The following is a 15,210-nucleotide window of genomic DNA, read 5'->3' as shown; positions in this document are numbered from 1 at the left end:
AACAAAATAAATGACAAACGGATTAAAGTAAATGGAAAAAAACCAATACAAACAATTTGAAAAATGCACCTATGTAAAAGAAGAAACCATAAAACATTAAATTTGAATATATAAAAGTGAAAATTACTCTAAGTTAAAAAACGATATGCTGGAAAAAAGGATTGCAATGTGTTTGATAGCCAAAGAGTTAATAATATCCTTAATCTATAAACAAATTTGTAAGATAATCGAATATGTCAAGAGAAAATATATACATCACATAATAAATGTAAAAAGTTCCATTTTTTACTTATAAAAATTGCAAAGAAATTATAATATCCAGTGTTAGCTGGCATGCACAGAAACAGATGCTGTTGATGGAAATACATATTGGTTTAATTTTTTGGAGGGCAGTTTGAAAATATGTAACACAAGTATTAAAAATGCCCACTAGTCATTCCACATGTAGACATTTGTGAAACAGAGAAATAATTCAACACAGCATCATTTAAAAAAGAGTTAAACTGGCAACAACCCAAATTCCCAGCATAAGGGTTATGCTTAAAATATCCCTGATGCAATATCTTCAAAGAATATTTAATAACCATAAATCTCAGGCAAAAAAGGTAAGGGATACACAGAGAACATAAACCCATTTCCTATACAACCCCAATTTGGAAAAATACCTGTGTAGGTATATCCATATTAAAAAGCCTGGAAGAAAAAAGTCTATAAGGAAAAAATTATGTTAATAGTAACGATCTCAGGGTGAGAATTCGCATTATTTTTATTCCCAATAATTTTCTGTATTTTACAAATTTTCTATAATTTACTCAGAGGAAAAGGGCGTTATATTGGAGAAATTAACTGATCGATTGAGAGACGGGTTCAAGGACAGTGTCCAATGACCCAATGACTCCCAACCGCCAGGTTCGAGTCCCCTCTTTTTTTTTTTTTTTTTTTTTTTTGAGACAGAGTCTCGCTTGTTGACCAGGCTAGAGTGAGTGCCATGGCGTCAGCCTAGCTCACAGCAACCTCAAACTCCTGGGCTCAAGCAATCCTTCTGCCTCAGCCTCCCGAGTAGCTGGGACTACAGGCATGCGCCACCACGCCCGGCTAATTTTATATATATATTAGTTGGCCAATTAATTTCTTTCTATTTATAGTAGAGACGGGGTCTTGCTCTTGCTCAGGCTGCTTTCGAACTCCTGACCTCGAACAATCCGCCCGCCTCGGCCTCCCAGAGAGCTAGGATTACAGGCGTGAGCCACCGCGCCCGGCTTCGAGTCCCCTCTTTAGGCCGCAGACGTTTCGGGCCTTGTCAGGTGTCCGAGCCAGGCACCTGTACAAGGAGGGATACGCGAGATTACCTGAGCTCTTCTTATTGTAAACACACCCACGTTTTAAGGTTTCCCGATTGGAATTTGGGGTCCAGGCTGGCTTTGGGGTCTGCGGGCACTACGAGCGCGCGCAGCCGCACCGCAGCGTTTCCTCCTCCGCGGCGGGTCGGACCCGGAGGCCACCCCATCTTGGGAAACTGGGACTGGTCGCTTCTCACGTCGCCGCGGGCGGCTCTGCTCCAGGGGGGAAAAAGGCCCGAGCTGCTGCCTTCAGCGCGCCTTTGCGTCACGCGGTGGCTAGCCACATGGCACTCCCGGCTCCAAACTCCACCTTTCCAGGTGTGTCTTTATAAATGTACCGCATTTACAGAGACGACTCGTGCGTGAGTAAGAGTACGCCCTTTGCAACTTCCAAACCACCTCACAAAACTCCGTGTTCCAAGCACAGTTTAAAAGATGACATTTTCGGCAAAGTAGGATTAAAATTCAAGATAGTTCATCTTCGTATTCTAGCCGTAAATATTTCCAAGCAGGCCTTGTAACACCAAGCCCGAATGCGACAAGAAAAAGAGAACACCTCGAGCCAGCCAGGAGTCGAACCTAGAATCTTCTGATCCGTAGTCAGACGCGTTATCCATTGCGCCACTGGCCCCGTGCTATCCGAGCGCTCCCTGCGACGGGTGATCACCCCTTCCGCAGTTTCAACAGGCTTCCTGACACCGCCAACACCACTTCTGCCCCTGCACCCGGCGCCGCGGCGCCCGCCCACAGCTCCGCCTGCTCCCTTGCTCCGCCTCCCAGCGGACGCGCTCCACCAATCCGCAGCCGCGACCCCGACGCGCTCCAGCCCGCCGCGTCGCCTGGCGTCTCTCGCAGTCCCTGGCTCGCGAAGTAATTTGTCCTCCGCCGCCTCCCGTTCGTTCCCGCGGGGCGGGGAAAGGGGTGGGACGAGGCTGGGCGCTGCGGCCGCCGCGCCAGGGTGACCGGTAGCGCAGTAGCCGAGGTGGTGGCGTGGGGCGGGGCGGGCTGAGAGAGGAGGAAGGAGGTGGTGGTGCAGGATGGCGGCGACGACCTACGAGCGGCTGAAGCTGTGAGTCCCGCGGGCCGGAGGCGGTTGACAGAAAAAAGGGCCTGTGGGCAGCAGGCGGGGCGGCAGGTGCGGGCGCCCGCCTCGGAAGGGCTCCTGAGCCCGGGCGAGAGGCTCGCACTACCGGTCCTCCTCGCCGGGCGCGGCCTCTCGCAGGCCCCGGCCGAGTAGCCGCCGGCTCTCTCCGCCCTGCTCGGCCTCGGCGCCCGCGGCGGGAGAGGGGAGCTGCTGACCGGCTTCCAGCGAGCCGGGCGCGGCGTCACGGTGGGGCCCTTCCGGGCACGCTAGTCCCCTCTCTCTATGGAGAGGCGGCGGCTAAATGCATCCGTGTGGCTTAGCAGAGAAAAAGAGTTTTGTCTTATTTAATGAACGCATAGCAGCACTTTAAGAGTTCACACACAAATCAGCAAACCTTTCTGTTGGTTACACTCTATGGGGCTATCGAAGCCTGCCTGGCCAGTCTCTCTAGGGTGCAGAAAAAATTTAAAGTACAGTCAATACTCTCTTAAGGTCCTGAAGGAATTTACTTTGGTTTAAGTTTTATACAGCTCCAGCAGAAAGCTGGTTCTTAAGTCTGTGTTGACAGCCAGAGGCTAATCTTGAGAATTTTGGCCCTGCATATTGACTTTTCTGTAAATCCAAGTTCTTGAGGCTTTGAGAGATAGGCTCTGGTTGTCAGAATTGTGAAATAGGTGTTTGTAAGGGCTTTGGCTTGTCTTGGATAAATAACATGTATTTATTTCCCTTAGTGTTACCATGATCATCTACACTTTTCTTGTCTGAGTAATTTTGTTTTATTTGCCTTGTATTTAATGCTTTACCTCTAGGCTGCTTGAAAATCTGGTGACATAATTTGGGAGTACCTTTGGTAGAAGCAGCAAATATAATTTTTTGAGGAGCTTATCAGTTCCTATATATTAATAAGATATCTTGGTACTTAGGCATAGGTATCACATTTCTTTTCCAGGGAAATGAGGACATAAAAATGTGGTTTGGGCACTTCTTACGCTCCCCAGAACATCAAGCTTACTAATAACTTTCTGAAAGGTTCAGTGTAAAGTTAAGGGTGTAAAATTGAGGGAGAGGTCATCTTCTCCACATCATATATTTTGCAGAAAAGATGATTATTTTTTTCCACACTCTTTGCCTCTTCTGTTTACTGTAATTCTTCTTGAAAATGCCAACTGCACATGTTCCTCCACATTTTCCTCTCCAGTTTTGCTTATTTTCTCCCAGTTCCCCTTTGCAAGGTGGTCATCTTGTTGGTGAAAGAGTTGAAGAAAGTGTCTTTGACTAGGTTTCTGGCTGGGCCATCGTCACAAGTCCTCTGCTGGCTAATTAGGTTATTGTTGTCTAGGCACTGAAGGGTTTAATGCGATCCTATACCAGGTCTCAAATGTGTTTAAGCAACATGGAGCCTTGGCTCGATGCAGCTCAGCGTTAGGTTACAGGATGCAGTTGAATTTTCCTGTGGCAAAGATTGAATAGGATGGAGAACTTGAGAATTATGATGATTGTTGTTGAGCTGCTAAGGCACTAAATTTAACCTGTCTAGACTGCAAAACAAACCAAAAATCCTCCTTATCCATAAAAGAGCAAGGAAATTTGACTCTTAAGTGATGAGAATGATGCTTTTGTATTGATTTTTGTGAGAAGTGGAAACTATAAATTTGTTTGGGCAAAAAAGTAAATCTGGGTGAGCTATGATGACACCACTGGGGTGACAGAGTGAGACTGTCTCAAGGAAAAAAAAGTAAATTGCGGGGTTATATGAAAGTCATTCTCTAATTTTTCAGTCCTTATTTTTCCCCTGAAAAGTTTTGAGTGCTTCTGTATATGTGAATATACAACTTTTTTGCAACTTTGTTTTCCTTTACCAGGGGTTTAGTATGTGAGTTTTGTGTGTGTGTGTTTTTTTATTTTATTATTTTTAAAAGGATTATTCTGAGTTTTGTGGGGTTTTCTTTTTCTTTTTCTTTTTTTGACAGTCTCGCTCTGTGGCCCAGGCTAGAGTGCCAGGGTTTCAGCCTACCTCACAGCAACCTCAAACTCCCAGGCTCTAGCGATCCCTCTGCCTCAGCCTCTCGAGTAGCTAGGACTACAGGCATGCGCCACCATGCTGGGCTAATTTTTACTATTTTTAGTAGAGACAGGGTCTCACTCTTGCTCAGGCTGGTCTTGAACTTCTGGCATCAAGAGATCCTCCGGCTTCAGTCTCCTAGAGTGCTCAGTGTCCTGGGTATGGTACTTAACCCCTCTGTATTGGTTTTTCATCTGGTAAAATGACAATGTTAATACTTCACGGGATTATTGTAAAGTTCGAAAGAGACTTTAGATGAAGAGTCAGTGTACTTTGTAGATACCTTCTTTGAGAAGCCTTTTCTTTCCAACTCTTTCCCTTCACTGAGCTCCAATGGCAGTCTTTACAACTGAAAAGTAGATATTGTCACAGAGATTAGACACCAAACATCCATATGATTTACACATTCTGTTTCTTAGGATTGATTTACAGTGCATTTATTTTCTCACGGGCAAGAGGACTGAAAGCTGGAATGATCAAACCATACATAGTACTGTTTGAACCAGTTGTTTTGCCACCTAGGAATGAAATCATTATGTATGCAGTCATATGTCACTTAACAATGGAGATACATTCTTAGAAATGTATTGTTAGGAGATTTCCACTGTGGGAAGATCAGATTGTAATCAATTACACAAGTCTAGGTGGTATAGCCTACTACACACCTATGCTATATGGTATAACCTATTACTCCAAGGCTACAAATTTGTACAGAATGCTACTGTCCTGAATACTGTAGTATATTGTAACGCAATGGTAAATATTGTGTATGTATATATATCCAAATACAGAAAAAGTATAGTAAAAATACTGTATTGGTACCACTGTCTGTGTGTGGTCAGTCATTAACTGAAACGTTAGATGGCTTATAACTGTACTTTGTTTCTACAACTAGGTTGCATATATCTAGAATGTATTAGAAACACCTTAACATTTAATTCTTCTCTAGTTCTCCTCAGTGCCTAGCATAAAGCCTTGTGCAGAGCAGCTCCTCAGTGAATCACCTGAGTAAATGAAAGGAACTTTCCAGTATAGACCATCTACCAGCACTTCAAAAAGAACACAGTCTGGGGTAATTTGGAATGTATTCTTTTGAAGAAGCAGCAGCTTAAGTCATTTTATGTATGTTATTGTCTTCCCAGTGCCTCTGTGAGGTTATAGGTTGATATATATCCTCTGTCATTGTTGAAGACAGTCAAATAATTGCCCTTGGCCACACAGTCAGATCATACGGCCAAGGCCAAGCCATGGCAGAGCTGGCCTTGAAACACAGCTGGTCCGGAGATAGTGATCTTTCCATTACACTGCATTATTCAGATTACCTTTTTTCTCTTATCAGATTGCTCTTGCCTTAGGTATAGAAATGAGTTGCTTATAATCAAAATAGTTGACTTGTCCATATGGATTTTTAATATGGAAAACAGAATATTGATTTGCTGAGAATTTAAAATTCATACTTTTAAAAATTCCAGGCAGTTCTAAATATCTTATGTTATGATTTCTTTTTTTTTTTTAAGTCATTTGTGTAAGCATGGATAATGTCAAACAGTGGTAAATTTGAAACTGCAAAACAATTAGAACAGAAATGCCTTATTGGATACGTTTAAAGTGTTTTTTATTCTTTTTTTCTATTTTAAAAGGTCAGCTGAAACTAGATATAAGGCAGGGAACCCTTTAGATACTGAATTAGGTTGCAGCATGCCTCTGAAGAATACTGTTTCCTCAGGAAGTTGCCTTTCTTCTTAAAAGATGCTGATAGCTGTGAGGTCAGTCCTAAGGAGCAGATGTAAGCTAAGCTACATTTTGATAAAGACATATGTAATCTGTTCAGTACAGTAAACGCTCAGATTATTCACACAGCTCTCCATGGAGAGAAGGGTGTAGGGCAGCTAAGATTATTCTCATGAATTGGGCACAAACAATACAGGGTTTGTATCCAAAACATTAGCTGGGTGGGAGTTCAGGCTAGAAAGCCTAAATTAGTGTTAGACTTTGTCAAATCACTTGATGTGCTTATTTTAAATATATATTCCAGAGCCTCACATTGGACCTACTGAGTGAAAATCTCAGGGGATGAAGCCTGGGAATCTGCAAATTCCAGATTTAGTCAGCTGTCCTGGTGGTTCTTAATGCACTCCAAAATGTATTTTAGGACTGGGCACAGCTGGGTGAGGACCACAGCATGCTAGTAGAAGAGCATTCTTTGGAGGGCCTGGGGCTCTGGAAGATTGTGCTATAGATTAGAACTTCCGATCAGGTGGAGTTTAAACCTGGTCCCATGAAGAAGTCTGGTTGTTAGAGATAATGGGATTTAGGGAATACAAGGACCAGGGAGTAGGTGGGACCTTGAGGTTTTGAGAAAGAAGATCAAATTGGAATAAGTTGGCTTCCTAGAAACACCAGCTGATTTGGGGGTTGTGTTGGGCCACTGGGGCATCTGTGATGAATCTGGGCTGTAGGAGAGGCAACCAAGGAGGGGCTCAGTGAGGAGGACTGTGGCAGAACCCACAGGGGGTATGAATGAGGGCTGCATACAGGTGTAGTAGGCTCAGTGGGCCCTTCTTAACTAAGCTTTTACTTTCTGCTGACCAAACCTAGTATAATGTTCTTTGTTTTTTAACCAGAGGTATATTAAATTTGATCATTAAGACCTTACATTAATTCTTTATGTAGGATTTTTGAGGAAGTATATATTGTTACAGTTTTTTTTTATTTTTTTATTTTTTATTTTATTTTATTTTATTTTTTTTATATACATATCAGTTGGCCAATTAATTTCTTTCTATTTATAGTAGAGACGGGGTCTCGCTCTTGCTCAGGCTGGTTTTGAACTCCTGACCTTGAGCAATCCGCCTGCCTCGGCCTCCCAGAGAGCTAGGATTACAGGTGTGAGCCACCGCGCCCGGCCTATTGCTACAGTTTTATGACATGACAGGCACCATGCTCCTATGCAAATAGTAATTCTATTATTATTTCTGATTGTGGTAAAATAAACATAACATAAAATTTACCATTTTAACCATTTTTAAGTTACATTTCAGTTGCATTAAGCCCATTCATATTGTTGTATAACCATTACCACCATCCATCTCTAGAACTCTTTTCATCTTCCAAAACTAAACCCTGTACCTATTAGATAACTCTTCATTTTTCTGTTTCTCCAGCCCCTGGCAACCAGCATTCTAATTTCTGTGTCTCTAAATTTGACTCCTCTATGTGCCTCATTTAAGTGGAATAATACAGTATTTGTCTTTTTGTTACTGGTTTATTTCTCTTAACATAATGTCCTCAGAGTTCATCCATGTTGTAACGTGTCAGAATTTCCTTCCTTTTTAAGGCTGAATAATATGCCATTGTATATACCTCATTTTGTTTATCTGTTCATTTGCTGATGGACACTGAGTTTGCTTCTGTCTTTTTGGCTATTACATATAAATGCTGCTATGAACATGGGTATGCAAATATCTTTTTGAGACCTTACTTTCAGTTATTTTGAGTATATATCCAGAAGTGGAATTGTTAGATCATAGGGTAATTCTATTTTTAATTTTTAGAGAAACCACCCTACTGTTTTCCTATAATGGCTTCACCATTTTACATTCCCACCCACAATGCACCAGGTTTCCAATTTCTCTGCATCCTGCCAATACTTGTTATTTTCTATATTTTTTTCTTCATGATAATAGCCATTTTAATAGGTGTAAGGTTGGCAAGTAGTAATATTTTTGAAGGGGTTAATTTTACTCACTGATTTGACAGGATTTTGAAGCAGTCAGTTGTTGCCTGAAATATGATGTGAATGTTACATGGGGAATAAAAGTATGTTTTCAGATACTAGAAAATCATAATGCCAACACTGAAAGAAATTAAAAATAATATCTGATATTTATATTATAATTAGATACATTGCTTTTCTTAAAATTTAACAAGGGTAATTTCTTAAAAGCACTCTTTTTTTTTTTTTTTGAGACAGAGTCTCGCTTTGTTGCACAGGCTAGAGTGAGTGCCGTGGCGTCAGCCTAGCTCACAGCAACCTCAAACTCCTGGGCTCAAGCAATCCTGCTGCCTCAGCCTCCCGAGTAGCTGGGACTACAGGCATGTGCCACCACACCCGGCTAATTTTATATATATATATATTAGTTGGCCAATTAATTTCTTTCTATTTATAGTAGAGACGGGGTCTTGCTCTTGCTCAGGCTGGTTTCGAACTCCTGACCTTGAGTAATCCGCCCGCCTCGGCCTCCCAGAGTGCTAGGATTACAGGCTTGAGCCACCGCGCCCGGCCTTCTTAAAAGCACTCTTAAGAGCTATTGAATCCCAGGTAACTATAAGATTAAATGCATTTGTATTAAGTATAATAGCCAGAATTGCCTTTGTTGATTTTAGCTTTTAGTCCTTTTTGATATCTTTTTCTTTTTTATCTCATGCTGGGTAGTAATCCTTAAAACTAAATGGTCAACTGAATGAAGGTAGTCAAAATAGAAAGCAGTTATATAAATATTGTGCTATTTTGATATATCTTTCATAATATTTGGAAACCAGAATTCTGGGTAGATATTGAATCCCCTGTCTTGAAAGAAACTTGGTAGAATTCTTATTCTGTTAGAGTTGATAGTTAATAGTGAATTGGATTCTGATCACCAGATGGCTTATATAGGACCAGAGCCCTTTTTAGTATACAGTTTTACTGTGAACCTTAGACATCTGTTATCAACAGCGTAGATAATGACCAAATAATCTTCTTGGATGGACTCTTATATTAACTCCTAAATTTTTTTCATAAAATAAGTAATGTGATAGAATTTTTTGGAAATATGGGGCATCACAGTAATTGTGGGCCATTATTTTTGCAATAAAGAGAAGATTTTTTCCTAGATTTTTTATTATCATTGAATCTTCTGTCTTGGTTTCCATGACAATCATCAGTTTCCATGTATTTATTCCATTGAGAACTCAGTGTAGCTATGATATTATGATTTTTATATATGTATATAAATATGTTTTCATCCATGGTTCCTGGCTGATAACTCCCATATCCGTTGTTACAGTCTTTTGTGTAATGCTGGGGCACTTTAGGCCTCAGTAGTAGGCCTCAGGAAATAGTGTCTCTCTCTCTGACCTCCTCCTGTCCTTTCACCTGCCCAAAGCAAGACTTTAATCTGATTGTGGGTGAAAAGACGCTCAATTCAGAGAGGGTCCTGCCCCATACCCTGGAGGAAGGAATACCACACAGGGAGGCCAAGAAAAGTCTGAATAGATACGCATTGCTAGGTTTATGTTGTGCACTTTTTGTCCAATCGCATTTTTACATGGTTGTCAATCATGTCTGTGTAAATGAAGCTTTCACAAAAACTCAGAAGGACTGGGTTTGCAGAGCTTCCAGACAGCTGAACACATGGAGGTTCCTGGAGGGTGGCGCTCCCAGGAAGGGCTTGAAAGCTCTGTGCTCCTTTCCCCCATATCTCACCCTACACACCTTCATCTGTGTCATTTGTAATATCCTTTATTTAAAAACCAGTAAACGTGCATTTCCTTGAGTTCTGTGAGCTGCTCCAACAAATTCATTGACCCCAAAGACAGGGGGTCATGGGAACCCCAATTTGAAGCTGGTGGCTCAGAAGTTCTGGAGGCTTGGACTTGCGACTGGTATTGAAGGAGGGGGCAGGCTTGGGAACAGAGCCCTCACCCTGTGGAATCTGTTGCTATTTCCAGGTAGACAGTATCAAGAAATTGAATTAGAAGACACCCAGCTGGTGTCCAATGCTTGATGTGGGGGGAAAAAATCCCCATATTTGGTCACAAAAGTCTTCTGGGTTGATGATTGTTGTGGTTTAAGAGAAAACTTTCACAATCTCTGAGAGTTTTTCCCAAACAATAGCCTGTTGACTCTGGCTAATTTTGAAAAACTCCAGGCAGAACATGGCTTCATTGACTTTCAAATCAAAGAATGCACTGGTCTCTCTTTTAAAATCCGGTTTAAAACTTGACCTGTCCAGATCTTTTCTTAGGTAGGAGAAGGGAAAGCTATGTTTAAAATTCTGTTTACTCTCATTGAGCCAAAAAACAAACACACACACAAACAAACAAACAAACAAAACACTTGTTAAGGACCATATGTTAAAAAAAGAAAATCAATATGGGTATTGCTGATTAGACATGCTGTATTCTCTAAGAAAATTGATAGAGCTTCTTCTCCCTTCTTATTTGAGAAATACCAAAGAGAATGAAATAAGCTCAGAGTCTTTGGTTGTAGAGACTTGGTGCCCTGTTTGGTAAAGATTTAAAAACAAAAATAGCAATAAGACAGTATGTACCAGCAAAAAAATCACACTACTGAATGTTCACTCAATTGTTTTTGACCGTGAGTGCTAAAGAGTTAAGGTTAATTTCACTGACTTTTGCAATGAATCCTGGGGAGCATAAAACAAATATACTTTAGATTAGTATTAAGGCCACTTAAAGAGTGATAAGAAATGAGAGAAGGAGAGGAAGAGAACAGCAAAGCCTACGTAGATGTCTGTGAGTTGAGATGATAACTGCTGTTATGATTAATGGCATTCTGAATTATCACTTAGAATTACTGTCCCTAGAAATGTTGATTAGCTGGCAGACATTGTTCATATCTTCATTGCTCCAGTTTTTAAGCCTAGAGACATTATCAAAATAGCCTGATGGCAGCACCGGCAACTTAGATTCTAGCAGCATCTCTCAGAGAGTTAAGATCAAGTAAAGGCCCTAGGGCCCTTGAGCTAGACCTCTCTACCTTGATCCATAACTACTCTTATATTTATATTTTGTTATTTTAATACATTTTTTAAACTTAATTTTGAAATTTCGTTCTCATACATATATATAGTTTAGAAGTAAACAGTACACAAACCTTATAATAACAGGGATCACCCTTCTGCACTTCCAATTCCCACTGTCCTAGAGGCTGAGTCTTGCTCTGTTGTCTGGGCTAGAGTGCCGTGGCATCAGTGTCAGCCTAGCTCACAGCAACCTCAAACTCCTGGGCTCAAGCAATCCTTCTGCCTCAGCCTTCTGAGTAGCTGGGACTGTAGGCATGTGTCACCATGCCCAGCTAGTTTTTTCTTTTCTTTTCTTTTCTTTTTTTTGAGACAGAGTCTCCCTGTGTTGCCTGGGCTAGAGTGCCGTGGCGTCAGCCTAGCTCACAGCAACCTCAAACTCCTGGGCTCAAGCGATCCTCCTGCCTCAGCCTTTCGAGTAGCTGGGACTACAGGCATGCGCCACCATGCCCGGCTAATTTTTTTCTATTTTTAGTTGTTTGGCTAATTTCTATTTTTGGTAGAGATGGGGTCTCACTCTTGCTCAGGCTAGTCTTGAACTCCTGACCTTGAGCGATCCTCTTGCCTTGGTCTCCCAGAGTGTAAGATTATAGGCGTGAGCCACTGCACCTGGCCAGAGGCTTCTACTTTTACCTTTTTAAGTGACTTATGCTATTTTACTCCATATTTCTAAGCAACATACTTATACTGCTATTTCCTGATTTTTTTCAGTTTTAGTCATCTCATATCTTTCTGTTTCAGAAGATTCAGATTTAGCTTTTATACATCTTTCTCTTTTTCTCTGTTCTCAATATACTGAATCATTCAGTGTTACAGTTAGATAGCTGAGATTCAAATGAAGCCCCATAGTATATCATAATTACTTTTTCTTATGTTTTTTTTTTTTCCTGGCATTAAAAAGTGCCTTGGTTCTTTTTATTTGCATGACTTTTTTTATTTTTTTATTTTTTTTGAGACAGAGTCTCGCTTTCTTGCCTAGGCTAGAGTGAGTGCCGTGGCGTCAGCCTAGCTCACAGCAACCTCAAACTCCTGGGCTCAAGCGATCCTCCTGCCTCAGCCTCCCGAGTAGCTGGGACTACAGGCACGAGCCACCATGCCCGGCTGATTTATATATATATATATATATATATATATATATATATATATATATATATATTAGTTGGCCAATTAATTTTTTTCTATTTTTATGGTAGAGACGGGGTCTCGCTCAGGCTGGTTTTGAGCTCCTGACCTTGAGCAATCCGCCCGCCTCGGCCTCCCAGAGTGCTAGGATTACAGGCGTGAGCCACCGCGCCCGGCCCACTTTTCAATATGTACCTACTGCTAGTTTAATCTTCAGTCTCCCTGACAGAGCAGTGTAACTGTCCAACATGCCAGGTAACTATCAATTCATTTTCTCTGTGAGACTTCCCTCTGGGAGTCCCTATCCTCCTGTTCTAATCTGGGCTGGTTCTTCTTTAGGCCTGTTGCACAGCTATTGTCTTAGGACCTTTAGTCACGGTCATCATGGCAATTCCTCTTCTCTCCTATTTTGGATTTCAACTCTGTTGATGATGTACTGTCTCATTTTGGTGGAACACATATTTTCTTTCTAAGAAAGTGATAAGAGGTACCTTTTGAGACATTGTATGTCTGAAAATTTTTTCATTCTTCACTCATGTTTGTTTGGTAAGTGTGGCTAAACATGGAATTTGCAGTTGGAAATTATTATCCTTCAGAATTCTAACAACCTTTCTGTTGTGTTGTTGTTAAATAATCCAGTATTGTGGCTATTAAATATTTTATTGCTTCTTTCTCTTGATTTTTTTTCCTGTGTCAAAACTGTAGAATCATCTCTGTAGGGTATTTTGAAATTTTATGCTTAATATGCCTTTGTGTGTGTGTTTTCCATTTATTTGGTGGGTCTTTTTAGTATAGAAACTTGTCCTTTGGTCTGAAAATTTGCACCTATTTCTTTGATAATTTCTTTCCTTTTTGTGTGTATGTTCTTCTGGAATTCCTACTAAGTGGATGTTTGACATACCTCTTTTTCTTCCTTTCTTTTTCCTTTTTTCTTCCCCTTTACTTTCTCCTCCTTCCATCTTGCCTTACCTTCCTTTCTTCCTTCCTAGGCTTTCCTACTTTTTAGCTTTTTCTGTTTTGTTTTCAAGGAGAGTTCTTCAATTTTATCTTCTAAACTTTCTGTTGAATTTTCAAGTTGTTATTTCTGCTATCAGTTATAAGAACATGTTCATGCCCCTTTTGTAGTGCCCTGTTCTTGTTTCATGAATGCAGTGTTGTCTCTCTGAGTCTATCAGTTATAAGTGTGTTTTGAAGTTATACTCTATTTTCAGCATACTTTGTTTAACCAAACTTATTTTTCTGCTTATTTTGGTCTGTCTGCTGTGATGGCAACTGTTTTCAAATATCTGATCCTTGGTTGTTGTTTCATTTTTAAGAATAAGGCACTAAAAAACTGATTGAAAGGTCTTTTTGCGGATTAGGACTTGTCAACTGGTGGCCCTCACTATAGAGTGATTGTGTGAGAATTCCCTGGAGACCCCTAAATGTCAGCAGTTCCTAACATTTTCTCTTGCGCCAGGCTGTTTCTTCAGAGACTATCTTCAAAGCTCCCATGGAGATTAGGGAAGGGAGTTGATGTAAGCTTGTAAGGAGTTGATGTAAGGCCACCAGTGTTCTGGGAGCCTGGCAGAGGAAGCAGCTTGGATGGTTTTACCAATCTGTAAACTGACTTTCTCTGTCCCTTCACTCCACTGGGCTGTGCCTGGTGTCTGGAGTCCAGAGACTCTTGTGAAATCATTCTAAACATTAAACCTCAGAGTCAGGGAGGGCAGGTGCCTGGACACTATGAGTTTGGATGGTGATCTGATTGCTCCTTATACAGACTTCAAACTGCCTCACACTCCTCTTTAAGCCAGTCTCACTGCCTCACTCACCCGCGCCATCCGCTCGCCATCCGCTCACCCTAGGCCGCCAAGTGCTTATTACATTTCCAATAACTTTTTCTTTTCCAAGCCTGCATTTGAGTGGCAAGTATCTGCCCATTGCCTGTTCCCAGCTGATGCTGCTCCCCAGATTCCATCTTCTGAGAGAAGATCTAGACTTTTTCTGTGGAGGGTTTTCATTCTCAGATATTCATTTGAGGCTGGGCATGGCCTCAATTTCAGTCAGTGATAAAATATTTGTTTTAAAATCAAGTGTTTATAAGAGCGGAAAAGTCATACATGCATGCACACACACACAGAAAAAAACTATCCCTATTATAAGCAATTAAAAAGTTTTCCCCAATTTGATATTAAATTTAAAACTGACAGGGAAGGATGTGGGAACAGTGATAAAACATATACATCTTAGATTAAGACTTCAAATCATGTACAAAAAAAATAGGGATAGAACCAGGCCTTTACTAACTGTCATAGTCCTAATAATCACAGTCAAAGGTGGCTCGGCCGGGCGCAGTGGCTCACACCTATAATCCTAGCACTCTGGGAGGCTGAGGCGGGTGGATTGCTTAAGGTCAGGAGTTTGAAACCAGCCTGAGCAAGAGCGAGACTCCGTCTCTACTGTAAATGGAAAGCATTTAGCAGGACAACTAAAAATATCTAGAAAAAATTAGCCAGGCATGGTGGTGCATGCCTGTAGTCCCAGCTACCCGGGAAGCTGAGGCAAGAGGATCACTTGAGTCCAGGAGTTTGAGGTTGCTGTGAGCTAGGCTGATGCCATGGCACTCACTGTAGCCTGAGCAACAGAGTGAGACTCTGTCTCAAAAAAAAAACAACAAAAAAACAAAAAAACAAACATTCATTTGATTCTACCTCAATTAAAGTTTTAAGATGTTGATTTTTCTCATTTCATATGTGTCTGGAAGACAGGTGTCATATATTGTAATTCTTTTCAAAAGAAAGTTCATTTTCTGTC

General features: G+C 41.2%; 1 protein-coding gene and 1 non-coding gene across 2 annotated transcripts in view; one reads left to right on the top strand and one right to left on the bottom strand.

The window, feature by feature from the left end:
• Nucleotides 1-1,898: 1,898 nt before the first annotated feature.
• TRNAR-ACG (transfer RNA arginine (anticodon ACG)) lies at nucleotides 1,899-1,971 on the bottom strand. The gene has a single exon. It is a non-coding gene; the product is annotated as a tRNA-Arg (tRNA).
• A 299-nt stretch (nucleotides 1,972-2,270) lies between these two features.
• SACM1L (SAC1 like phosphatidylinositide phosphatase) overlaps nucleotides 2,271-15,210 on the top strand; it is a 61,024-nt gene continuing 48,084 nt past the window's right edge. The window contains exon 1 of the mRNA XM_076006814.1: nucleotides 2,271-2,409. Coding sequence (XP_075862929.1) covers nucleotides 2,378-2,409 — 32 coding nt within the window. The 5' untranslated portion in view covers nucleotides 2,271-2,377. The remainder of the gene's footprint in view (nucleotides 2,410-15,210) is intronic.

This window comes from Microcebus murinus, chromosome 1 (genome assembly GCF_040939455.1).
Source record: "Microcebus murinus isolate Inina chromosome 1, M.murinus_Inina_mat1.0, whole genome shotgun sequence".
Taxonomy (NCBI): domain Eukaryota; kingdom Metazoa; phylum Chordata; class Mammalia; order Primates; family Cheirogaleidae; genus Microcebus; species Microcebus murinus.
The sequence above is the reverse complement of the archived record's forward strand: the minus strand, read 5'-3'. Positions and strand labels throughout refer to the sequence as shown.